Below are 25,012 nucleotides of genomic sequence, written 5' to 3'. Positions count from 1 at the left end.
ATAATAATGAATTTAATAATTAAAAAAAAATAATCACTTTTTTCACACCAGCTGTCCATCCCCAGCCGCCCGGGTGCTGGATCTGTCCCACGGGACCCTGGTGCCTGGCAGAGGTGGCCGTTGGACCAGCCCGGCTTGTGCTGTGCTGCTTTGGGCTACCCGGGGCTGGGGTGGCCCCACGGCAGCCTCCAGGGCAGGCAGGAGGGACCAGCGGGACCAAGGGGGAGACATGGGGGGGGGAAAAGCTGTCAGCCCACGGGTGCCCTGCCATCCCCGTTATCCCCATCACACCCATGGGATCCTCTCCCCCAGCCTGCCCCGGCTGTACCTTCCTTTTGCGCGAGCCCAGGCAGCTGCTCGCCCAGTTGGTCCCTGCGGATGCGGCTGTCCTTCCCCAGCAGATCCGTCATGTTGCACTGGGAAGCAGAGAGCAGGCTGGCTGAGCCACAGGGCCAAATTCAGCATGCCCAGGACACACTCCTGCACCCAGCTCACCCTGGGGAAACTGAGGCATGGACCTCCCTAGACGTTGAGCATCACTCTCCCAGCCTCAGCTGCCCCTGCCTTTTTCCTGCCTTCATCATCCCTACCTTGGGGATGGCCGGTCCCTGTATCCCATGTAGAGGACACCAGGAGGCAGGAGCTGGGCTGTCCCAGGTGTAGAGCTTAATTTCGGCAATTTTTTTTCCACAGGAGGCGTCTGAACCCCCTAAGCCCAAAGTCATGCTGAGATCAGACACAACTCATCACATGTGGCTTCAGCACCCCTGTGACAGAGACTTGGGCCAGATGGCGCAGCTTGGCGGGGGGGGAAGGGGCTGTAAAACCCCACAGTGGCGGAGCAAGAACAGCTGACCCTCCGCAGCACATCTCTGCCCCCCCACCCTGCCCAGGCCCCCCCAGACCCCTCCACCCCCACGAGGGGAAAAGCTCTCCCCTGCTGGGGCCAGGCCACCCTGCACCCCAGGGGGCAGGGAAGGGTCCCCGTGTCCCCTACCCGTGGCCCTCCTGCTGGTTGTGCTCCGGCTTGAGGCTGTTGGGGGCGGGCAGGGGCAGCAGGGACAGGGTGGCCACGGTGTGCCTGGGGAGGGCAAGAGCCATGAATGAGTGACAGAGGACAAACAACCTACTCTGGCTCAGGGCAGCGCCCTGAAACCCATGGGCTTGTAGCCCATGGCACCCTCCTGCCCCCCGGAGTGAGCTGGGCAGGGCTTGGCAGGGTCGCACCCACCCCAGCAGACACCCAAACCCCTGTGCCCAGCCCAGCAGGGCACCACCAGCACCCATCTCCCCCCACGGTGCCAGGTGCTACTCAGGGCCAGGCACCCCCACGTCCAGAGGCCAGTCGCAGGACAGGTTGCAGACATGGGTCAGCAGCAGGCTGGAGGGGGGAGAAGAGGGCTGGGTGGACTCCTGGGGGGGGGGACACTGCCCTGCCTGCACGCAGGCAGCAGCAAGGTGCTGGGCACTTGGTTGTAGCGAGTTACAGCGTTTGCAGAGGGAACCGTGGGGTTTGGAGCCTGGTTTAACCCCACCACGGTCCCAACCCACTGGCTGGTTACAGAATAAGGGGGGGTACGATGGGGTAGAGCGGCTGCTTGGGGGCTCCCACCTGGGAAAAAGCTCCACCTTGTATTAGACACCAGAGAATCTGCAGAGGGGAGCGCCCAAACCCCACCACTGCTCCCACGGGCATCCACAGCACCCCAGTCCCATGGGAAATGGGGACACTGGCAAGGACAAAAGAGGGGGTTTCTTGTACCTCTTGCTGGGGTGGGATGCTCCCAGCCTGGGAGCTAATGCTGGGCCCGGGGAATGCAAGATTCACATGGATTTTAGGCTGAGCTTTGTCACAGCTGCCTCGAGGACCAGGACATGCTCACCTTGGCCCCAGTGGCACCTCCGAAACCCGGCAGCTGCCCATGGCAGGCCGAGACGTGGGCCGAAGGGCGCAGGCGCCCACGCCTGCTATCTGAACCGGCCCTTGCACCGGTTTCATCGCTTCGTCAGCGCTAATTACATCCCAGCGCCTTGCCAGGAGGGCAGGTCACAACCCAGCGCCGTGGTGCCGCATGTCGCACCCCTGCCCGGGGGGGACAAACTGCCATCCCTGGCCCTCGCCACAGAACGCCTTTGCACCCACACCCCAGTTTCAGGTGGGGAGGGCTCCATCCCGCAGGTGCCCCCTCCTTGTGCCTCCGCTAACGTCGGGAAGCTGCTGCTGGAGAGAGAAGGCACAGCTGCTTCACCAGCATCCCCAGGGTTCGCTGGCTAAATTGGTCCCGTGCCAGGGTACCATGCGGGCACCGTCCAGGATAGCCAGAGGGACTGGGGTGAGCACTGTCCCCAAAGCCACCACTGTCCCCATCGCACTCACTCCTTAATCCCAGCTGCACCATCAGCCTCCTCCTGGAGCTGCCCGAGGACGCTCTTGCTCTGCTCCTGCAGGAAAGCCCCCAGCTCCAGGCGGTCCAGCTGTGGATGGGTGCACGCCCTCAGCCAGCCGCCCCGGGATGGGACATCGTTGTCCCCAGGGGGTACGGCTGGGAGGGGGGACCTCCGAGGGGAGGGATACTGCCTTAGGCTGCTGCCTTGGGAGGATGAGATGGGATGGATGCAGCCAACAAGCCCAGGTGCTGTGGAGGCTCCATGGCCTCGTCCAGCCAGGGGATGTGGCTGGGAACCCCACCAGGACCACCCCACCGAGCTGGTGGGCGGTGGGAGCGCTCCCCCCAGACCTCACCTGCATCGGCTGTCTTGGTCACCAACTGCGTCAGCGTGGCCTTGGTCCTCTCCAGCTCCTTCGGCTCCATCACCTCCTGCTCCATCTCCTGCAGCATGGACCTGGCCAGCGAGACAGGGGCACGCGCAGGCTTAGCCCCTGGCTTTCCAAGGGCATCCTCATTGCCTGATCTGGGAGTGGCGGTGGTGGCAGAGTCAGGGCACTCAGCCCCTGTCTCATCCCAGCACAGGGGCCTTTCAGCTGCCCCTCTCCCTGCCCAAACCCCCCTGGCATCCCTGCAGCCCCCTCAGGGACTGCCACCAGCTCACTTTCTCCTTCTCAGCCTGCAGCTCACTGGCCAGGCCCTGCAGGGAGGACACCCGACCCCAGATGGTGATGCTCTCCTCATCTGGAGGGACACGGTCCAAGGGGACATGCTGGCAGTGAGGAAGTCTCATCCTTGGGGCCAGGCTCCGAGCATGGTGAGCCCCCACCCCAGCGTATCCCCACACCAAGCACCCCCCTCAGGGCTGCCCACCTCCCTCTGGAAAGAGCAAATGGAGCTTCTCCAGCTCCACGTTGTCCAACTTAGTGGTTTCCAGCTGGGCTACCTGCTCCTTCAGGTGGCCAAGCTGCCCGATCTGGCAGAGAGACTCCACTGTCCCCACACAGTGGCCAGCAGCACTACTGGAGCATGAGGCCACTGCCAGCTCTTGTGAAGAGGACATGCCAAGGGATCCCGCCTGTATCCCTGGGGGGTGGTTTTGGTGCCAGGGGACCCTGGCTGTGTCCCCAGGGTGCTGGTCTTGATGCCAGAGGACACTGTCTGCATCCCCATGGTGGTGGCGCTGGCCATGGAGATGAGCTTGGGGCTGCTTGTGGTCTCCTGCAGCAGGTCCTTCCCAGGCAGCCGTTCCCCTGGCTCTTGGGGCTGCTGCCCCAGGCCCTGTCCCCCTTCTTCTCCAGGACAGAGGGTGCCTTGGTACGCTGGCCCCCCCCAGGCAGGGGGTCAGGCTGTGCCCCCACTCATGCAGGTAGGTCGTGCAGGCCCAGGTGCCCAAGCATGGCCTGCAGCAGGTTGCGCAGCGCCATGAAGTTGACAGCCCCAACCTCGGTCATCCCAATGGCGACATCCAGCAGCTGGGACAGGCTGAGCTGGGCCACCGCTACTGCCCTGCCCAAACCCACAGAGGGACCTGAAGGGGACAGGAACCTTTCTGCCTGGCAGGAAGCGAGATGGGCAGTCAGCAGCCTTCCTCCTCCTCGCAACAGAGGGATCAAACCAGTGGTGGGGATTGATGACAGGGGACAACGCAGCATCTCCCATTGCTAGGTGACACCCCAGCCCCAGTCCCTGCCGGTCCTTGGGATGAAGTTATCCATGGGGATGGGAGATGCCAAGTTTCCCTGCTGCCTTTTCCACCTTAACACCTAAAATGCACCAGCGCAGCCTGTGCCCAGGGAGAGGCAGCTCCCTCCCAGGCTGAGTGTCCCTGCAAAGGAGGGTTGAGCCCTGCGTAGAGACAATACCTGCTGGTCACACAGCATGGGCCGGGATGAAACTATCCAGGAGGAGACCAGTCCCAAGGAAGCACCCCAATTTATTATATTTTTTTTTTTTGAGGTATTGAAAAGCATGACAGATTTTGCCCTCTCCCTTAGACGTGGAAATGGTGGAAGGCTGCTGCTAACAGCATCAACACATGGCTTTCTAACATCTTGCTCCAAAGCAGAGCGCCGTATAAGCAGGGAAGAAGAAACGCAGATAAAGCACGTGCTTCCAGACAACCCTAGGAAGCGCTCAAACACTGGGAAAGTCTTTGAACCCGAGTGATACATCAGACAAGCGTTTACAAAAAGAATCAACAAGAACTTCTTTTCCCTTATAACACTCCAAGTCCGACCATCCCACAGTCAGAGCACTGACATCTCCCTCCTGCGGCGAGGCACTCCAAGACAATTTCCAAGAGAGTGGGTAAACAGGAAACAGAACAGACACCTTGCACTTTGAAAAGACACAAGAGATCCGTTTTCAGGCATTAAAACAAAAGCACATAGATCTGCTCTGTGTGTGTATATTTATCTTTTCCAAGCTGGGAGGATTGAGTTCAAAGAGGGAGTAGAGAGATTAAGAGATGAGAACAAGATGCACTGAGGCAAGAAGCTAACCCTTTTATAAAAGGGATCCTAAGCCTTAACTCCAGAACTAGCAGAGCTGCCGGCTCAGGAGCTCTACAGCTACACCCCGGGACTGCTCAAACTTTCTAGACAGCACTCACGAACTGGCAGGAAAAGCTCCAAGACCCCTAAAATGGCACACGGCCACATCAGCACAGTGGTACAGCAACAGCAAGGGGTGAATCTCAGGGCAGAAGGCAAAATGAGAGACCAGATTTGATGCTGATGTGACGGCAGCCTAGGTCCAAACCAGGCCATGTAAGGCAGGCGCTGTGTCCTAGTGTACACCGGCCTCAACCCACCATCTCCCCGTGACCTTTGGGGGCCCCCTGAATACAGGATACCAGTTTTCCTAAAGCAGCTAAGCATGCTGAGACAGGAACATCTCCTGGCTTCAGTTTAGCCAACTGCTTTTGGCTTACAATCAGGTACAAGAAGGATAACTCAGGCTGTGGTCCCGAGCACGACCCAGGGGACACCAGCACAACTCTCTGCTCACTGGTGCCGTGGTTCCATGGTTTCTACACAAATACAGCCCAGTAAAAGCAAGCCTGAACAGGGCAACAGCACTCAAGAAGCCCTGACCTTGCTTCTGGCCGGTCTGACAAGCAGTTTGAAGGGGAGAGAAGAGCAATACTACTCAGATTTTTAACACTGGCTTCCAGTATGAAGAGCATGGTGTGGTACTGGCTCAGAACAAGGCAGCTAACAGGCATCTGCAAGGACTTCACACACTTCAGTCAATCCATTCAGTAATACTTACAGCACAGTAGTGTGTTACAGCACCGGGCCGAGGAGCCACGCCGTGGTTACAAAGTACAGCTGTGGTTTGTTGGTAGTATTTTGAAAATGCACAAAAAAACCCATAGAATGGTTAGAGTTGGAAGGGACCTTGAAAATCATCTAGTTCCAACCAAGGACACCTCCCACTAGACCAGGTTTCTCAAAGCCCCATCCAGCCTGGCCCTGAACACCTCCAGGGATTGGAAAGGACACCTCTAGGGATGGAAAGCCATCAGCAGCCTTAAGACCTCATCCAGCCCTGCACACCCTTTGTGGGATTTGGCTTGGAGGGTTAATCTGTGCCGGATACTGGAGAAGACCAAACCACTCTCAGCTTTCATGCACCCTCACTGGCTACAAGACAGGATGCTGTTCTGCAAGACAAACTCCCCCAAGCCAAGGCACGCTTGTCTGCCTGGTGTTCAAAGCTTGTCCTGCTCACAGCGTCACTGCCTGCCCCTTGGCACCATCCACATCTTAGATGCTGGAGTGGAAGAGAAGGACGTAGGCAGAAGTTGAAGGATAAGCAAAACCAAACAGCTGCCTGCTAGAGACAGCCCATCAGCAGCAGCGCTCTTCTGAAGCGACTGCCTCCAGCAGGATTCGTTATCCCACCAGCAGGCTTAGAAAGTGGTATAGGTTTTACCGGAGTGTGTTTGCCTGCCTCATCAAGGGGGAAGATCACAGTTTGAGAATTTATTCTTCTATCATCCTGGAGACACAGCCCCTCACAAGCACCTTGTGCTGCTTTCTCAAGCATCCCTTCCAGCCAAGGATTAGCGTCACTCAAAAAAGGAGCAAGCAGCAAGTCCTACTTCCCCGTGGAAGAAGGCTGCAAGCTGCCAAGTGTGCACGGTTACAGCAACAGTCCTACAGTACAGACACAGCAGCTGTTCAGAGGGCACAGGGTTCACGGAAAGCACCAAAAATGAGAAGTCCTATGCTTTTTATTGCAGGTTCAGTGTTAGTGTTTTGGAGAGCACAGCTGCATTAGAGGCAGAGATTGTTCCAGCTCCCTTTCCCTATGAGATTGCCACAACTCATCAGCCCCAGGCACTTCCAGAAGTCGCGCCTGGTTTTGCACTGCAAACAAGTGTTCAAGTGAGGACCTAGACCTGTTACTTGCCACTGAAGAACAATAATGATCCAAGACTGGCAAAATGAAAAGACCAGCACATTAACTACCATCCCTTGTCCTGCTGGGAGACACATGTGAGCTTGTTCCCAGCGCCCTGACACAAGGATGCGAGTAGCCCTATGAATGGGTTGCCCTAAACTGCCCTTTCTGGATGTTCCGCTAACTTAGTTTTGATGAAAGTCCTTCCTATGCTGTGCAAGAGATGAGAGGCCACTCAATTGGCAAGGAGCTGCTCTGCTGCTCAGCTAGCTCTGCCAGCAGCAAGCAGTTCAGCCCAGCTGCATGAACGAAGCGCTTCCTTCTGTGCTCTCAAGCAAGTCACATTCAGAAACAGAAACCCAAAGGCTGTCTCCTTTTGCTGCCCACACACAGCAATGAGCACTCACTATTCCCTTCTCATAAGCTGACAGCTACTTCTTTTTTGCTTTTCTTCCCCCCCCCCCCACAGGGCAAGGGATAACACACTAAAAAAAAAACCAAACAAAAAAACCCGAATAACAATTAAAGGAACTTAAAAATTCAACACCACACCGCCTCATTTCTCCATCTCTCAATTAAGATGCAATCCTCCCCATCGCCAGTGGCCTCTTCTATACACCTGTAAAGTGCTGGTCAGGTTGATTTTTTCCCCATTAGATCTCATGGCTCAAGACCCTGAAAACCTTCACGCTTCTACAAGAACAAACAGTTGTGTTATGCCTATAGTTTATGGTATTGCCTTTTCATGCACATTTCCTTCTCTTGTGGAAGTCAGGTCTAGTCATCAACAGTGATGTTGCGAAAGAGATAGGCCATGGACTCGCCGTTGTGGATTCGTCGGATGGCTTCAGAAAGAATCAAACTGATATCCACAGTCTTTATCTTGGGGCACTGCAGCTTCTGTACCTCGTGAGGAACGGTGTTGGTTACTACCACCTACGGAAAGAAAAGACCATTAGTTGTGCCGCTGCTACGCTGTCACTCAACAGCTACCCGAGATTAACTCCACGAGTGGTGTGTACCTGCTATTTCACAGCTCAGGGGAAGACATCCTTGTGTGTTAGAAAAAAAGATTAAAATAAATGGTCTCCCCTACACGACAGTCAATCTGTTGAGGGGACCAGCACAACCAGCACTCTACAACAGCCACCTCCACACAGGCTGACGGGTCCATTTAGATCGCAGGATCTGACATGTTTATTACTAAGGGCGAGGTTTGAAATCTTATCCTCTTAATGTAGCCAACAGCCCATCATCAGCCCGGGGAGAGGGCCAGGTAGAAGCCTGTACAGTGAGAAAGCGGTCACATGCACCCAGCTGCAGTAAGGGAAGTGACCAGGCAGGAATGACTAATATCTGTGCATTAGGCAGAAAACATACACAGAGAAGCAGATCTGATCTGAACAAGTATTAATCACACTTTTTTTTTCCTCCCCAGATGAAGAACCAGCTAATCGAAAGCATCTGATGAAACCAATCATTTCAGATATGAGCTATGTGGCAGGGGAAGAACATCAGTTTGTGGGTTTTGGTGCCTTAAATCAACCCGGCCACCAGAGCCAGCCCTTCCTCCGCAGTCCAGAAAGCGGACGCACCTCATCAATGGAGGATTCCTCTATGAGACGGGGAGCATCTGCTGACAGGAGCCCATGAGTAGCCATCACAAAAATCTTGTAGGCTCCGCGCTCTTTCAGGATCTCTGCAGCAGCTACAAAGCTTTCCACATCATCGATGATGTCATCCTGAGAAGAAACAGAAATAGCATCAAAACTAGAAGTTTACCGTGCCTGCGAGGGCAGGAGTGGATCTGCAAGGTACTGCAGGTTTGGCCATGCACACAGCCCCAAAAAAATAATCCCTGGCTAGTTCAGCTGCTGTTGAGATGCCAGGACAGACACGTGCACAATTTAAATCTGTGAACACCATTTCCCTAATTTATGGACCCTTTCACTAGTGTGCAAGACAAATATTGTGGCTTGGAAATAAATCAGTCCCTGCATGTGCACACACACAGAGTTTATCTTCAGCAAGGTACTTTTTTTCATGGTGATAGTAGCTGCATGTTGATGACTTACGCTGCAGTGTGGCACAGCAAGTCTGAGAAGCTCAGCAAGTTTTTTTTGTTTGGGTGGTTGGGTTGTTTGTTGGTTTTTGGAGGGTTTTTTTTTTTTTTTTTTTTTTAAACACTTCAGGAGATTTCTGTGCATGTCCTGGATTTGTTGGGTATTTGTAGATACCTGACATTTGTAGATTCAAGGGATTCAGGGCTTAAAGTGGTCAAGTACAAAGGGTTTTCAGCAGAAAGCTGAAATAACCAAAGTCACCAGAAGAACTGGAGAAAACAGTGGCAACAATCACGCTCCCACCCTACACCAGCAGTGCCTCCTACCCTCTGGGATAAAGCAGCGCAAGAGGAGGTGCTGGGAGGAAGCCACCCCCCACCCTCCCTTCTCCATCACACTCGTACCACGATGATGGCAATTCTTCCTCCAACATCTCCAACCACAGTTATTGGCGGTTTCTCCTTGGCCATCATCACTAAAGAAGAAGAAAAAAAAAACAAAACAAAACCCAGGTCAGTTAGCCTTGAGTCAAACCGCAACAGCTCTGCCACACAAGAGGCTCAGCCCTTAACTACATCTTATATTGCCACAGATACAGACATGTGCTTTACATTATCCTGACACCCACCTAAGTGGGTAACCACTGGTTTAACCATCATTTTCCTCCTTAAATGAATAGCAGTGCTGCCTAAAGATGAAGCTCTCAGTTTCTGTGGGGACCTCGTACTGACCTCCAAGACAGTAAGCAAATCCAAATATCTTCACAGACCCCTGTGCAAGGAGAACTACAAAGCAGCACATAGTTTACGGGACATGTCAGTGACATTCTTTGTGCTCTAGAACAGGACTTGAAAAAAAAAAAAAAAAAGGGGTATCTCACGATTGGGAACAACAAATGGGCTTCTCGGAGCAACTCCTCTCAAAGGGCACATGCTTTACAAGCTGCAGTTTTTCACCTGTTGGACTCACTAATTCACCTGAAAGATTTGAGACTCGCACTGCAGCTTGCTTGCTTTCTCTCATACCACCAAACACACAAGGCTCTTTCAGAGGGCGTAAGGACCTTAAGAGTACCTGTTCAGGAAAAGAACGCTTAAGGAAGCTTGCAGAAGCAAAAGTTTGCTGATTTTTTTATTTTTATTTTTTTTAGTGTTTTAACCAAAAGAGCAAGACAAAAATCCAGTTCAAACTCAGTTCTACAAACTCAGTGCAAGCAGCAACTGAGAGAAAAAGTACACATTGATGAGCTGTGCTATCTGACACCTGGTGAAGAGATGAACTAGGAAATAAGGCTCCACTCCCTCCCGGCTCTACTTGTGCCCTGACATGGCTCTTGCAAAAACTACACATTTAACAGGCTTTATCCCTTATCCCAAAAAGCTTTCAGCAGCAGTGTGAAAAATAACAAAGTTATGAACTAAGATGCACTGAGAGTGTCCATACATAACACAGTCTTCAGACTCACACTGAACGGCACTCAGCCTCTGACACTGGCCAAGGACTAGCTGTGCAGAAGCCAAACCTCTTACTTGCCAGAGGGTGCTGGTTTACACAGAGAACGCAGTACAAAAAACCCCAGCATGAAAGGACACAGTGGTGGGCATGCATGTGATAGGTGATATCTGGGCTGGTCTAACCGCTGAAGGAAAGACGAACATCCAGCATTTGTAACGCTTACCTGGCCCACTTGCACCCCTCCCAGATTTGCTACACTCCCTGTAGAGAACATAGAAGCGTCCTACCAAGGCACTTTGTACCTCTCCTCTTCATAAGCTCAAGGCTTGCCAGGATTCTGGCCACAGAGGCTTTTCATGTGCCGAGGAGTTTTGGAGGCCCTAGATAGCAAGATTTTTCTTCTTTAAGATAACCTACTTCCATATAATACCTGAGCAGCATGAGAACACAAGCCACTGCCCATCAAAAAGCCTGTCTAAACATTGATTTCTGCCCTCCTGGGTCAACAAAGTCCTCCATGAAACTCCCCATCCTGCACAGCAGGCTGATCCAGTACTATTCCCACAACTCATCAGTGCCTGGGAATGCTCAGAGTGCCAGCACAGCTGGCTGAGTGAGTCAGATCGAGGGATGCGATGAAAGCAATTATAAGGACCACAGCTCCAAAGATTCACCTGTAGTGCTCTTCTTCATATGCACGACCTACCTCACAAACTGGTTTTCTGTAAGCCTACCAAAATTGTATAAAAGGTGTTCAGTAGTTTTGTTTTGACCAAAGTTACATTACTCACTGCTAGGTTTTGCAGCTAAAGTCACAGCTACCTTGGACTTAAAGAGTTAATTGCTCTTTGGAGCACAGATTCCCCAGCCTCCCTTGCATTGTTATTTCTGACACTCCTATCAAATGCGAAGTCATGCCTAAATCCTGAAAGGAAAATATTCTTACGAGAAGGAAGAGTACTTGTAATGAACCAGGATTAAGCGTCACAAGAGATAAGTAGACCATAAATTTCAATTACAGGCACTACATACCTGCTTAGATTAGTTATTAGTTTATTATCTAGTTTGGACAGTGACAAAAGTCCTGGTGGGAGCTGTGAAATTCCAAAAGGATTACACCTGGCTGCCAACCCATCCTTCGTGTGCATCCACAGACAAGTACCATTTCTGTTTACAACAGCCAGGATAGGGAAAACACTTTTCTAAGACCTGAGGGAGCTGAAATTCAGCACTGTTCTACTGATAAACATATGAAGTTTCAGCAAATCAGCATCCTCCCACTCCATAAGGGAAGCAGGCACATTCCTTACTATGCTCAAAGGCTAAGACAGCAGCTAGCAACATTAGCAGTGCTTCACATCTCTTGTCCATTTTTAAATGCTGCATTCCATTTTTACTTTATTTTTAAAGTATGGTAGGCAACACGTCGACCTACCCGGATCCTAAAGAGATGTTCTCCCTTTTTCTTGTTCAATTTTCTCTGCAAAGAAAAGAAAAAAAAATTGCAAGCCAAAGATCTACCCACAACCACATCAAATTGCAAGAGAACTTTGATTGCTCCAACATGGTGAGAGCTTATGCAAGGGTTATTGTGGCCAGTTTCTTCAAAATCTTTGGACATACCACGATGCACAAGTCAGAACTGCTACAAGAAGGTGAATTGAAAAAAGTTTCAAATAATAGAGAACATTTTTCTCTCAGACACAAAACCTCTATTTTTATGTGGACAAAAGAGGGCAACAGAAGTTGTAAGCTGTACTCCTGCCTGGCATAACCCTTTGGCTTAATGTACGAGTTTATATTAAAAGAGTTGTTTTTTTTCCTGGAGAGTAAGAAAAGACGCTTGTGGTATCTGTAGCTTTTAGGGGGAAAAAAAATAAAGACAAGAGAACGAAAAAACAACCACTATTTTTATAAAACAAGAATATCAAAGAACATTGAGGGGTGGTGAGGAAATAAGTTAATCAGCCAAACTCTAACCTGCACTTTCATTTTGATATGAGTAATATGGGCCAAAGTACCACGCGTTAAAGGGGAGATGATCACTGGCACAAAGAAACAGCGTGCCCAGGTGCATAAACCTGTTGCCTTAATTAAGCGGTCAAAAACGGGTTAAGGAATGCTATACCAAATTCTACTTGGAGCTCACAGCGTGCATGAAAGCGATAATCACCAAGTAAAATAATGCTGCATTTACAACAGAGTCTATGATCAAAAGGCTGCTCAGGAACGAATTGTTTTGTGAAGAGATAAACCTGGAAGGACAGATAACGTCCCGGTGCCCAGCCTAAACACAGGAAAGAGATGGGCGTAGGGAAGTAGGAACAGACCTATGGTCACTCCAGTTTTTCACCCAAACTCCCTTCCTTCACGGCAGTTTGCTGGGCTCTGGGTTTGAAGCAGGCCATTAGCTATCTGTATAAAGTAGTGAATTTCAAAGCCACTGAAATGATTTAACAGATGGTGCTCCACTGCTTTTCTCAAGGAGGAGGAAACATGCAAAGAGTCCACTTGCATTTGTTAAAGCACAGCCTCAAGCCAGCTGCAAGCTTTGAAAGACAAAGAGCACGCAATCAAAGGGAATAACCTCGGAGTGACATCCTGCCTCAAAGGCTCCAATTTCTGGTTTTTGAGTGACGTGAGCTCTTGCTGCCACTTTAGCACAGCACTTTAAGAAAAGCAATTGGAAGCACCTTTGGCATTTTTCTGTTATGGCTCCATATGCCACCAAATCCGAGTATCACATCAGGCTACGCTCTCAGGACAATAAATAAGCCATTACACTGCATAACACTCGTTAATTAAAGGCACATGATCTCTACTAGAACAGGGAGAAGAGTGCATGCCAGGACGCAGCAGCCCAGCCAATTCACTAGGAAGCCCGTGAAGAATGGCATAAAGCATAAGTCATCGCTGTAGGGCTCTGGGGCTGCTCCCAGACATGGGTTTCGCCTCTCTTCTGACTGTAACACAAATGCCAGGGACCCGGAACTGCAGAGTCTAGAGAGGGAGGATAGGACGCTCCACACTGACCTGGTTGTAGCCCAGAGCAGGGTGCTCCACGGTTAGTCTCAGCCACTCTCCAGGAGCACCCCACTGCTGACTGCCCAGACCCAGGTTTGTGGCAGCTGAGCCAGGCGGACGTGCAGACTGGTTCTGTTTTGACAACCGGAGGTTCTTCCAGCCAGTTTTGGTGTAAGGAAGCATACAGCTCTGGGTGTGTAGCGTGTGTCCTACCTTTCACAAAGGACAATACAGGGACATAGCTGAACCCTGCTTCCCTCTGCCATCAGACCGTACACCACCAGGATTGCCGGTGATGGTACGCACAGCGGGAAGAGCTGACCAAGGGTTTTGTTTGATGTGCCACTTGAGGCGGGAAGACACTCTTCAAATGACTGAATCGGACAAGAAAGGAGGCGTAGATGAGAGGGTAAGTACAAACACTCACAGCATTGCCATCCCTAACCCTAGCTGCATTTTCACCTCTGTCTGGCAGAGCGTGGATCCATGGCAGAGGCTGTGACACAACCAGGATGCACTAGAAGCTCACAGACTGCTTTAGACAGATAGCACCTCAGTATTCTGTACCTCCAGTAACACAGCCCAACTCGCTCAAAACCAGGGATCTATTAAGATTAGAAAACTGGAAAGAAAACCAACTTTCTGCTGAGGGTTCTGGACAATCTCACCCCATAATCAACCCCACATCTCACCCCCGACAGACAGCTACCAAGCCACAGCTTCGTTGTTTTACATTTGTGCCTTAGGCATGCAGGAATGGAAGGTCATTGGTCAAGGGCAGAGTTTCTGCAGGAGATAAAATAAGAAAGTGGTGATACATAGCAAATTAGTTCGTGTTTCGATAGCTGAGGACTGAAAACCATTTTCCACTGAAATCGTAACTAAACTGGACAAGGGCACATTTCCTTATGAGCTACTGTTTATAGGGCTCTCCAGCAGCACAACATCCCACAGCTGAGCTTCCTTGAAGTGACACGGTTGGAAATAAAGATACAGTCGCACCGATGCCCTGGTAGCAGACAAATGTCATCCGGGGATATTTTGGAGGTCATTATCCTCTTCGGATTAGGAGGGGAAGGAAAAGGCCAAGAGTGTAACCATGCAAATTCACGTTTTGTTGGAAGCGCATGAAAAAAAATTCCCCTTGTCAGAAGGGGGACAATCAAGATGAAGTCCAAAACTCCTTTGCCAAACACCACTTGTCCCCCAACACCCAAGAGGAGTTTCACCAGCAACATAAGCTTTGTTTAACTGATTGTATTATGGTGAGCAATGACTGGGGTAATGAAAAACGCCTGCAGTCTTACTTGCCTTTCCCCACCACAACCTGCCCACAAACTGGTTGGATGTTGTCCCTAAACTTCAAAAGAGGAGACGCTTATCAGTAGCCCTAGCCAGTGCCAGTATAATTAAGTTTGGCTGCATGATGGATGGCTCCTTACCACACACAGCAGCATGCATCCTTTCCCACGCTTGGTTCTCAGCCACGTTCACTGCACTCATCATTTCTGTCCTACCACCGTCTACCTAGAAAGCTAAAACCCTCCCAAGAGGGAGCCGGGTTTTGATTATACTGTTGTTGCTTGACTGCTGCTGTTGCAGGAATACAAGCAATCTTAAGAGGCCAGCATTTCCCAGAATACAGGTTTCCTCCTTTTTCACTTTGCTCTGTGCTCCCAAATCAGCAGCTTATCAACTGAAGGCAAGAGCACAGGAAGAAGCTCAGCAATGCTCTTGGAGAACCTATTCACACTAGCCACACAAGCCTCAAAACCTTGTCAAAGCAGACACTGGAACATGATCACCTGGCTGCCAAGATGAAGAAAATTTCCAGCAGTAATAGCGCCTGCAGCAGGAGGGGAAGACAAAGGCCAGCCCTCCCCTCCACGCTGGGGACAGCGGCCTGTCTCAGTGCCTGTTCCCATGTTAGTTACACTTTTGCATTTTTTTTTCCTGTTTCATGAGCTCAATGAGTTTTGTCACCGAGTGCTGTAAAAGCGCCACCTGTATCAGAGTTTTGTCAGTCCCCACGCTGTTGAGTGGGAACAGCCAAGGAGAACAAATACTGATGCTCTGCATGGCCAGAAAAAGGTAAATAAAAACCTTCCCCTGTACCTTCTCCTACAACTTGCTGCTATCAGCCTTTCCATGAGAAAAATGCCACTGGTCCAACTGCCATTAGGTTGGTTATACCTACAGAGCTAAACTGACAGCAATTTCCCACTAAACTTTTCCCTTTTTTTGCCCAAGGGTAAGCAGAGAAGCTTAATCTTACACGGCAGCTCCAGACCAGGATGCACAGTTGCATTTTTGACCATCGGAGGGGAGTGACGTCCGTCATCCATGTCCTGCTCTGTACACTGAGCCTCTCCATGGATCACTGCTAGTCCCAGCCGTAGTCTCTCAGCGTAAGACTGAGCCCTGCAGGACAACCACAGCATGTCAGGAAGACGTTGGGGTGATGTAATTTCACAGCCCAATGGGGCAGGCATCTCCCAGACCCCACAGGGCAAACAAAGGCTGCACCTCTGTGGCCATTCATTCCCCAGCAAAAAACTTCACTGGAAGTGACTTTTCAGTCCTCCTAATATCCCAAAGCCCACCCTACCCCTTGGATCCACCAGGGATGTCCTGGCATTCCTCAATATGCTAAGTGCTTTCCAAAATGGTCAGGCACTGCTGCAACTCATGCAGCAAGTCTGATCATAGAGTCATAGAATGGTTTGGGTTGGAAGGGACCTTAAAGACCATCTAGTCCCAATCCCCTGCCCTGGGCAGGGACACCTCCCATCAGCCCAGGTTGCTCCAAGCCCCGTCCAGCCTGGCCTTGAACCCCTCCAGGGATGGGGCAGCCACAGCTTCTCTGGGCAACCTGGGCCAGGGGCTCACCACCCTCACAGGAGAGAATTTCTTCCTGGTATCTAATCTAAGTCTCCCCTCTTTCAAGTTTGAAAATCATTACCCCTCATCCTGTTGCTACAATCCCTCATAAAGGGTCCCTCCCCATCTCTCCTATAGGCCCCCTTTAGGTACTGGAAGGCTCTCCCTGGAGCCTTCTCTTCTGCAGGCTGATCCTGGCCTCAGGTAAACCACCTAGCTCTGCAGCAGCAGAGACCTCCAGAGTTCACTCCCACAGGGTCAGACTGCAAAATTCAGCTGCCCATCTGCACTGCTACAAACATCCATCCTGTTTCCAGCCACAAAGAACCTATGGACCAGATTGCTGATCCATTTGAGGCCCTCCCATATTTTTCTTGGCATATTTCCCATCAGCCCAGATCTTTTCCAAGTTACTTTAACCAGCTAGTAAAGCATCCATTTACCTTTTAGCTGCATCAGGAGATTTGGCTACAATAACCGCGTTTCTGTAATCTGGAATCTAGATGTAATAAAAAGTTATTTCAGTAAAGATGTTCTTGCTAGTGAGTAACTGATTGGATACATGGATGAATAATCACACCACTCTCCTTCCCCAGACCCACATCCTCATTCTGTGGCAAGAAACTAGAGAGGCAATTACACTCCTTTTCACCACCAGAATTTGTGTATTTTGTCCCAAGTGTAACACAAATAAGTTTAGTACAGGCAATACTGCAGGTCCTACTTCTGCACACGACTGCAGCTCTGTGCCTCCTTCCTTGCTGGTGCCCACAAGTTATTGCCTGGTCTGCAGTGCTGAGCGCAGCTGAGACACAGGGCACCGCACGCAGCGTGGGGAAGAAGGGGAAGGTGTAGCGATGGGCCCTGGGGGCCAGAGGTATCAAACCCCAGCTCTCACCAGCTTACAGAGCCCCAGTGCCCGTGCAGAGCAAAAAAATGTTTAAAATGGGCAAAGGTGGGAACATCCACTGTGTTTAACATACCCTGCATGGACCGTCTGCAGCTACTTCTGTCTGGGAGGTGTGAACCCAAAGTCTGCTCTCCCTCTACAGAGAAGCCTTGCTCTCACCATGTGAGCATAAGTCATCTTTTGCACATGGAAAATAAAACCACTATGCCCTGCCCCCAGCGCTCCTGTGCTCAGCATTCCTACACTCAGCCCAAGACAAAGTCTATCAATAATTCAGAGCAATCAGACATCCACCGCAGAACAAAGGGCGAGGTGAGACAGTTTAACAGGATTTAAAAGGTGATTAGAGGCAGAAGCATAAACAGCATCTCGCAATGGCACTAACTCTACAGAGCGCAAGCTTGTCTTCTGCTTATGGTCAAGAGTTCAATTTCTATCCAGGTACAATCATACAATATAATATTTTCCCACTTTCCTAAGAAACATGCAATAGGTATCCCCTAAGAAAGAATTCATTAACAGAAAGATTGACCTAGCTGGACAACACAACCTCTGCATAAGCAGAGGCCCAACGCTGCTATCACATTAAGACAAGTTGATATATATAGAACTAGAGTAACCTCACTTCTTCCTGTATATACTGAAGCAAGAAAGGGGATGCTCTCAGGTTGTCTACTGGGAAGCTGAAGAAGCCTTGAATTTCCTTTTGATGAAGGTCCATAGTGATAATGTGTGTTAAACCTAAGGAAAAAAAAAAAAAGATAACAATGAATTGAGACAACTCCCACAAGGCTGGAGTTCCTCTAATACCTCCATTTTCCAGACTATTTTAGCTATTACTCAGACTATTATGCCATGTGATAAAATAAGCATAAACAGGTTAACGTAAAAAGTTCCAAAGACATAATGAGAAACAGGCATGCGGTAAGTCACAGCTGACACTGTATTTCAATGACACTTCTAGGCCACTTCCCCAGGCACAAGTTACAAAGAAATAAAACTAAGCTGAAGAAAATGAACTCCCCCAAAGTGGCTCAAGGGCTCGGCAGCACGTCCTAACATCGAATGGGTGAGGAATGGACAGACAGATGCCCTCTAGGATGCCCAGCAGCTGGATGCACTGCAGCGTCCAAGCCTGCCGTTCTGCTGCTCCCTGTGACGCTCACCTGCCTTGGCGAGCATCGAAGCCAGCAGCTTGCAGACTATAGAGCCCCTCTTCCTCATCTTGCTCTGTTTGCTGTAGGGGAAGTAAGGGATGACCCCAATGATGTTCCTGGCACAGGAAGTCTTCAGTGCGTATGCCATTATCAGCAGCTCCATGACAGCGGTATTCACATCTCTAGGAGATTTGAAAACCATTCCAAATATTAGCAGGTGTTTTTCCAATGAAACTCCTCGTATACCCATACCTCTCCTCACCAAACTTCTAAGCAAATAATGCTACATCTTATGCTAATGTGTATGCAAGACCCAGATTGTAATCTTATAGCTCCATCCATCATGCCACAGCCCATTACAATCAACTGTTATATGTACAGCACCTGACTCCAGCACTCAAGAGCCGTGGACCAGAATTTGATTTTCTATTCTAACATGAGATGTGTAATGATTTCCCTCCATCATCACAACAAAACGAAACATTTTTTCATTTATGTTGGAAAAAAATAATGTCACTTCATACAGTGTATTTTGAAATAAAACAGTCTTTTAAAGAAGCAGCACGCATTTAGCCAACACAGCTTCATCCACATTGTCAAAAATACCCTAATAAATTCAACGTAAAGGTGGGTTATTTTTTCTGCCTTAACATATGCTGCATTTTGGAGCAGTACAAAGTCCAGATGCATCACTGGTGGAGGTCAGCATCTCCATACTATCTAGCTTATCTATAGATAGAAGGAACAACTGCACACTAAGTGCTAAATGACTGTTTCTTGAAAGAATAAAAAAAAAAAAAGCAACACAGGCAGAACATATCTGTAGACCACAGCAAGGAATAAATGTAAAACCCCGTTTTCAGTTCAGTTCACCATGATGACTGGTGTGGCCCAGCAGGATTGTGTTAATCTGCATTTTAATTCATTTTGGGAAGGGGGAAAAAAAACAACAAAAAAAAAGTCAAGCCCTTTTAGTTCCTTAAAACCAAGACCAAGAGACTCCGTCTGCATTGTCACAAACTGACTTGAGACCATTTGGGAACTGAGGAACATGCACTTCAGAGAACACAGAGGGACAGGCCACCCTCCTACAATGCAGACACCCTTGCTTGGGGGGGTTTCAGCAGGGACAGCCTCAAATGACACACCACTTCCCCAGACAGGTCTCCAGGAGGGCAATGCTGGGGGTGGCTCAGTCGTGGAGCCCACGGTGACAGAGCAGGGTCTGACCGGGCCGTCTTTACACCCATCAGCAGAGGAATAAACAGCACAGAGCAGCTTAAAGCTCTGCAGAGCTTTTTGAATGTTACCCAGGCATTGCTCGAGGACCTGTTTTCCTCCTGACCACCGGGGATGGCTTCCCCAAGAGCTCAGAGATACCATTGTCCAAGCCTCCGTCTGTGTGACCTGTGACAAACCTCTAACCATTTCCACTTCTCCATCGTTCCCCCCTCCTTCAGAAATTAACCTCTGTTTGTGCCTCTTCATTTGTGAGCGCTCTGGGTCTCTGTTCTCCCACTGGCTCCGCTAGCCCTTGCGCACAATGCCATTTACACACAAGCAAGCTTTGTTAGCTCGGAAGCACCCAGCCAAGAATTACATAAAACATAGCCCCCTGCCACGTAGGACAACGAGCAAACAAAGAACTGTTTCTTCCCTTTGGTGTTTTAGCTGTGCCACTGGGGCCGCGAGAGGAGAAAAAAATGCTACTATCAGTGTTTTATAAAAACAAAGTGGCCAAGTTTAAGCCTATTTAAAGTTCATTCCCGAAATTCACTGTTTTCCATCATTATTTTTCAAATTACTCTTTAAAAATATACATATTCACATGGAAGGCAGATAGAGAACACAACTGCTCCTGAGAGAAAGGGTTACCATCTATTTCAAAGAGCATCAACAGTCCTGGTGCTGTTGTGGGACACTGGTAGCCGTATAGATTGGGAAATTACTCAAGGAGGAACACCTCTCTCAATATTCAAGGCAGGACCCCATGCTGGACTCTGGGAAGCTCCTGCAGACCAGCTGGCACAGGCACCAGGCAGAGGTGGATGCATCTGCCCTTCCAGCAGGGCACCCTTCCAGGGTGGGTGGGCTGGGGGGCTCATCTAGGTGAGGAGCATCCTCCTGGATGCTTCATTCTGAGCCAGTCATCACACTGATCTGCTCTGCTGCAAGAGGCACTGACCCCATTCAAGGACCTGGCTTGGGGTGGGGACTAATTGGGGGAAATAACATCTGCAGTAGAATCCCAGCCACAGCATCTCCAAAACAGGTACCCAGGAGAGCATCCCCGACTCCTCGCTGCCCTCCCTGCCTCCTGCCTTGAAGCCACGCTCATAGTTACTGCTGGAAAGCCAGAGCCAAGACTGCACACAGGGACTGTCAGCTCATTACCAGGACATTTAGAGCCAGCTCAGCTATCCCCAACACCCTGTTTACCACCCCTCTTCAGCCTCCCTCGCTGCTCCCCATCCCTACCTGAGCCATTCCTGAAGATCCCTTTTCTCAGGGTTGAGCAAATGGCTTATGTGAAGCTGCCAATCAACTTTGCAACAACCAGCACCAACACTCATCACTAAAAGACTCTTTTCGCTTTTAGTGTATCATTAAACCACCAACTCCTTCGTTTTTCTACAGTCTAAACATGAGCTATTTGGTTTTCCCTCATACGAATGCGAGTCCACAAACCAGTAGTCTTGGACAATACCTGTCTTCATAACTTTTTTAGTTCTGCTATTTGCTTTTTGGACAGGGATATTGTATCTAATATTCAGGTCTTCCTGTTCTCTCTCTGTGCATTTAAGATGCAGGCTGTGAATTCACACCGCAGCATAACAAGTTTGTTTCCCTCTCTACTCCCTTCCCATTAAGTCCTAATATTTTGTTTGATTTTCAAACAGCTACTGAGTGCTGAAGTCCTGTTCTCAGCTTATTCAACACAGTGGTTTTACTCTGCTGAAAAGCTCCCTGAAAACCACTGCAAAACTGAGATGCCCTTGAACCTCTCCTCTCAAGCAATGCAACAAGGGATAGCTGCAGCTGAAGTATAAAAGATAACTTGGTTGCACAACTGTGGCTCCTCACCTGGAGGGCTTTGAACATTGTGGCTAAAGAGGATTCATTTCTTGGCCCATAACGTTTAATTCAGTTTATGGAAAAACAAGGGGATCAACAAGCTAAAGCAGGGGAGGTTTTCTCCTCCCAAAACTATTGCTGTCCCTAATGCTCCGAGTTATCTCTCTCCAAACACCTTATCTGTTTCATGTTTACACAGCTCTCAGTTACAAGTCATTTCAGAGAATGCTCTCACAAGGGATAGGAGAACAGCACTATTCACCCGAAACATAATCCTGCATCAGTGGATTTCCGTCTTGCAGAGATTTAGTTGCTCCCTGAGGGAGGAAACTCTTGGAGCATCTCTCTGGAGAGAGATGAGCTCTAGGAAAATGTCTCAGCCTGCAAGAGGAATTCCAGAAGTGACCAAGCTAATCTTGTAGTCCTACTGATTTCTTTAACAACAGGCCAAGCACTGTAAAAGAGAAAATGAACTTGAATTCTCACTGGGCTCTATTTCTTTGGCAAGCAAGGAAAAATTCTGTTTCAAGGGCATTCTGCTACCCACGTGAACTCTGGTACTTATTAGTTCTTGTGATCTCCAAAATCTGAGCAGAATTTTGTAACTTGGAAAAGGCTATTAGAGCAGGAATAGCCTTGTTTTGCTAACTGTGCAAAAGGCATCCTATCAATACCTCATCTCTGAAAACAGCACCTCCCCTACTCCTGGTTGATCATTTTGCAGTTATCACTTGTATGTAGGCTCCCTTCTCACCATACCAGCGCTATCTCGCTACAGTCTTCCTCAGCCAGCGAGCAGCAAGGTTCCTGGGGTTAGAGCTGGTTTTCTAGCCCCCTGGTTACTCGCAGCACTTCTTCCTCTTACTCTAAGGCTAGAAGAGCCCAAAATAAAAGCCAAAAAGGGCCACTTAAAAAAATGCCTAACATTATTAAGAACTGTAATAGTGCAGGAGGGAAGCTATCGGCTTCCACCTGAGCTCAGTTTCACATCACTACAGTGAAAGGGGAAGAGTAATCCAACCTGTAATGAAAGCAATAGCTGCTGTTTGTTGCTGGCTCTGCTGCTTGGTAATTGGAAGGCAGAGGAAATTATGCATCCCGAAATGGAAATGCCAGTCAGAAATCACCAAGCAACTGAGCCTGCAAGGACACCAACACACAGACCAGGGATGTTTCACTTGAAGCTATCAGTCATACTTGCTCTTGCCTCGAGTGACACACTTATGCTATTTGATGGGAAGCTTTTCAGTTTGCTGTGGTGCAGGCAATCCTCTGGGAATTCTAACAGCTTAACGCTATGTGGTGTCTTGAATGGAAGTCAAAGCAATTACAACACCGGAAATAGACCAGTTACGATGCTGGCTAACCGTGAGCAAACTTATCGAACAATCTGCTGAACCAGAAATTCAAAGCACATCACAGCTGTAAAACTGAGCCACAAGTCCCTTACCTGGGGATTGTCTGTATAATGAAGACATCCTGTCCGCGGACGGATTCTTTTATTTCAACTCTTGTTTCTGAAAAGGATTGAAAACAGAGTCAGTTTTGTTTCCAAACATCAGATTTACAGATTATAGATTTACACACAGATGAGCCAAGGGGATTTTCCAAAGGCTGGTCCCTGGAAGTAAAGAGCTGACATGACACACCAGTAAGTTCGTTGTATTTACAATGCAAAACCAGGCTGAATAGCTGTTCTCTTACACGTAGAAGACAATTACCTAGCTCTCAATGAGAGATCCTTTCCACTTCTCCATGCTGAGTGATGAAAGCTGTCAATGCCACATTCATTAGCGAACAATGAACCACCCAAAGCAGAACAACCTTTAGTACTTTCCAAGATGGTAACTTGGCTCTTTTGCAGCTTACAGCGGGGTCAGCTCCATACAGGCTGGAAAGCCCAAGGCAACACCAGCAGTACAGAGTTCAGAGGGAGAACACCCCAATTTCAATATCAAGGTCAAGACATTTCAACACTGACATGAGCTGGAAACCTGGGTCTCTGCTGAACACAATTCCTACAGTCCCAGGCTCAAACACAAAAGCCGAGCCCTGAAGCAGCTCTGCAAAGGCAAAGCAATGACACCAGGTTTCCCCAAGGTGCCTGTCTTAGCCATTCGTTTCCCACACAGTCATGAACTAGAGGGCAGGGATAAGCAAAAGGAGAGAAATATCTACCAAATTCAAAGTCTAATTGCCTGGGCACTGTCAATAACCTTAAGGGACTCTGCTGAAAGCAGATGGATTTGCTGTGCAGTGATGAAGAATGACTTCAGGCCTTGCAGCAAGTGCCCTGATTTAAAACTAGCCCCAAAGGGCAGCGAGCTCTCTCTAACCTGAACGCAACAGCCAAGCCAACCATAACCTTGGCAGCTTATGCACCACGTGGCCCATTCTGGCTGTAAGAGCAGCAGCACTGTCATAAATCCTCATGCCGAGTCAGCACCATTTCCATCCCTTCCTCTCACCTGTATCAGCTTCCTGGTTCTAGTCTCTCTTGCAAATAAGGTAACTGAGGTCTTGAAACAGTAAATTACTCTTAGCCACTGAACTCTGTTAGCCAATATCCTTCTGTTTTAGCCCAGCATCTGAAAATGGATGCTTGCTACATTTAAAGAGATGAAAGCAAGCTCCAAGACACACCGTGCCCAGCACAGCCCTGAATTTGAGCTCTTTAAAGCAACTGGACAGGTCCTTGCTAGGGCAGCTGTAAACTGTCTGTGGCAGGGGAAGCCTGTAAGAAGGGGATAATTTAAAAGTTTACAAGGCAGACACTTAGAAAGCCGGTCATTACTTTTAAATCTAGGAGATGTTTTGCTAAGCACATAAGATTTTATAGCAGATAACACCCAAGGTAGGGCTCTCCCTTAGATACGAGCATGGGCAGACAAATGAGATAACAGGGGAAAACAAAGAACACATTTAATTGCTTCGTCCAAGGTCAGACATGGGGGTTAAGCACTGCCAGGAGGAGCAGTAACATCACAGCTGAATCACTGCACTTATTAGACAGGTCTGGTTGATGGAGTTAGCCGGTATTTTTAAGATTACTTTAAAACAGTTGAAAATAGTAAAGATTTCTTACCTCCATTGGTTTCCTGGTACACCACAGATTTCCCCAGCTCAGCACCGAGACGCCTGGAGAGAAAAAAGGAAATTAAAAATGGAGGAACCCAGCAGTTTGTGATCCAAAGCAGAGACTGGACCAACCATTACACACCAATAAAACGCAGCACTGCCCAACAGGTAGCTGAGTGCACCAGCCAGGCTGCAAAACCACTTCCCCAAGGTCTCCTTCCCTCCGAGGTCCCCAAGGAGGGCCCTGGGGCACCACTGCTCTGCAGCACGTCAACACTGTACTTGTAAGAGCCAGTCCTTGTATGATTGACCAGAGGCCATGTCTCCCAAGTTACAGCAAAGGACATCTTGCCTGGCCCGTGCAATGCTACCTTAGGTGGATCTGTTGTGGAACTGAACATCAATGATTTACTCAGATTCAATTACTGGCAACTGAATCACTTTTTTTCCTGACTCCCACGTCTATTTCTTCCCACCCCACCTCCCAACCTTCATTCTGAAATAACTCAGCAGACTGAAGAGACTTTAACTTAAAAAAAAAGTTTTTCTGATTTTTTTTCAAATTATTCC

At 49.2% G+C, this 25,012-nt stretch overlaps 1 protein-coding gene across 9 annotated transcripts in view; it reads right to left on the bottom strand.

Annotated features, from left to right (window-relative positions):
* Positions 1-25,012, bottom strand: part of PRPSAP1 (phosphoribosyl pyrophosphate synthetase associated protein 1) — a 34,168-nt gene continuing 9,156 nt past the window's right edge. For 6 of the 9 annotated variants that reach the window (XM_054221354.1, XM_054221355.1, XM_054221353.1 and 3 more), the window contains 11 exons: positions 24,450-24,502; positions 22,815-22,881; positions 18,299-18,471; positions 17,758-17,873; positions 16,666-16,721; positions 15,618-15,763; positions 9,268-9,338; positions 8,396-8,542; positions 7,540-7,736; positions 998-2,844; positions 1-709 (listed from right to left, as the gene is read on the bottom strand). In XM_054221354.1, coding sequence (XP_054077329.1) covers positions 7,578-7,736; positions 8,396-8,542; positions 9,268-9,338; positions 15,618-15,763; positions 16,666-16,721; positions 17,758-17,873; positions 18,299-18,471; positions 22,815-22,881; positions 24,450-24,502 — 988 coding nt within the window. In that variant the 3' untranslated portion in view covers positions 1-709; positions 998-2,844; positions 7,540-7,577. Of the gene's footprint in view, positions 710-997; positions 2,845-7,539; positions 7,737-8,395; positions 8,543-9,267; positions 9,339-9,594; positions 9,711-9,840; positions 9,938-15,617; positions 15,764-16,665; positions 16,722-17,757; positions 17,874-18,298; positions 18,472-22,814; positions 22,882-24,449; positions 24,503-25,012 lie in introns of those variants that run through there. The other 3 variants (XM_054221356.1, XM_054221357.1, XM_054221358.1) reach the window with 3 other exon arrangements.

The sequence above is a fragment of the Rissa tridactyla genome, chromosome 15 (assembly GCF_028500815.1).
Source record: "Rissa tridactyla isolate bRisTri1 chromosome 15, bRisTri1.patW.cur.20221130, whole genome shotgun sequence".
Lineage (NCBI taxonomy): Eukaryota > Metazoa > Chordata > Aves > Charadriiformes > Laridae > Rissa > Rissa tridactyla.
Note: the sequence above shows the minus strand (reverse complement) of the source record. Positions and strands in the feature narration are given on the sequence as shown.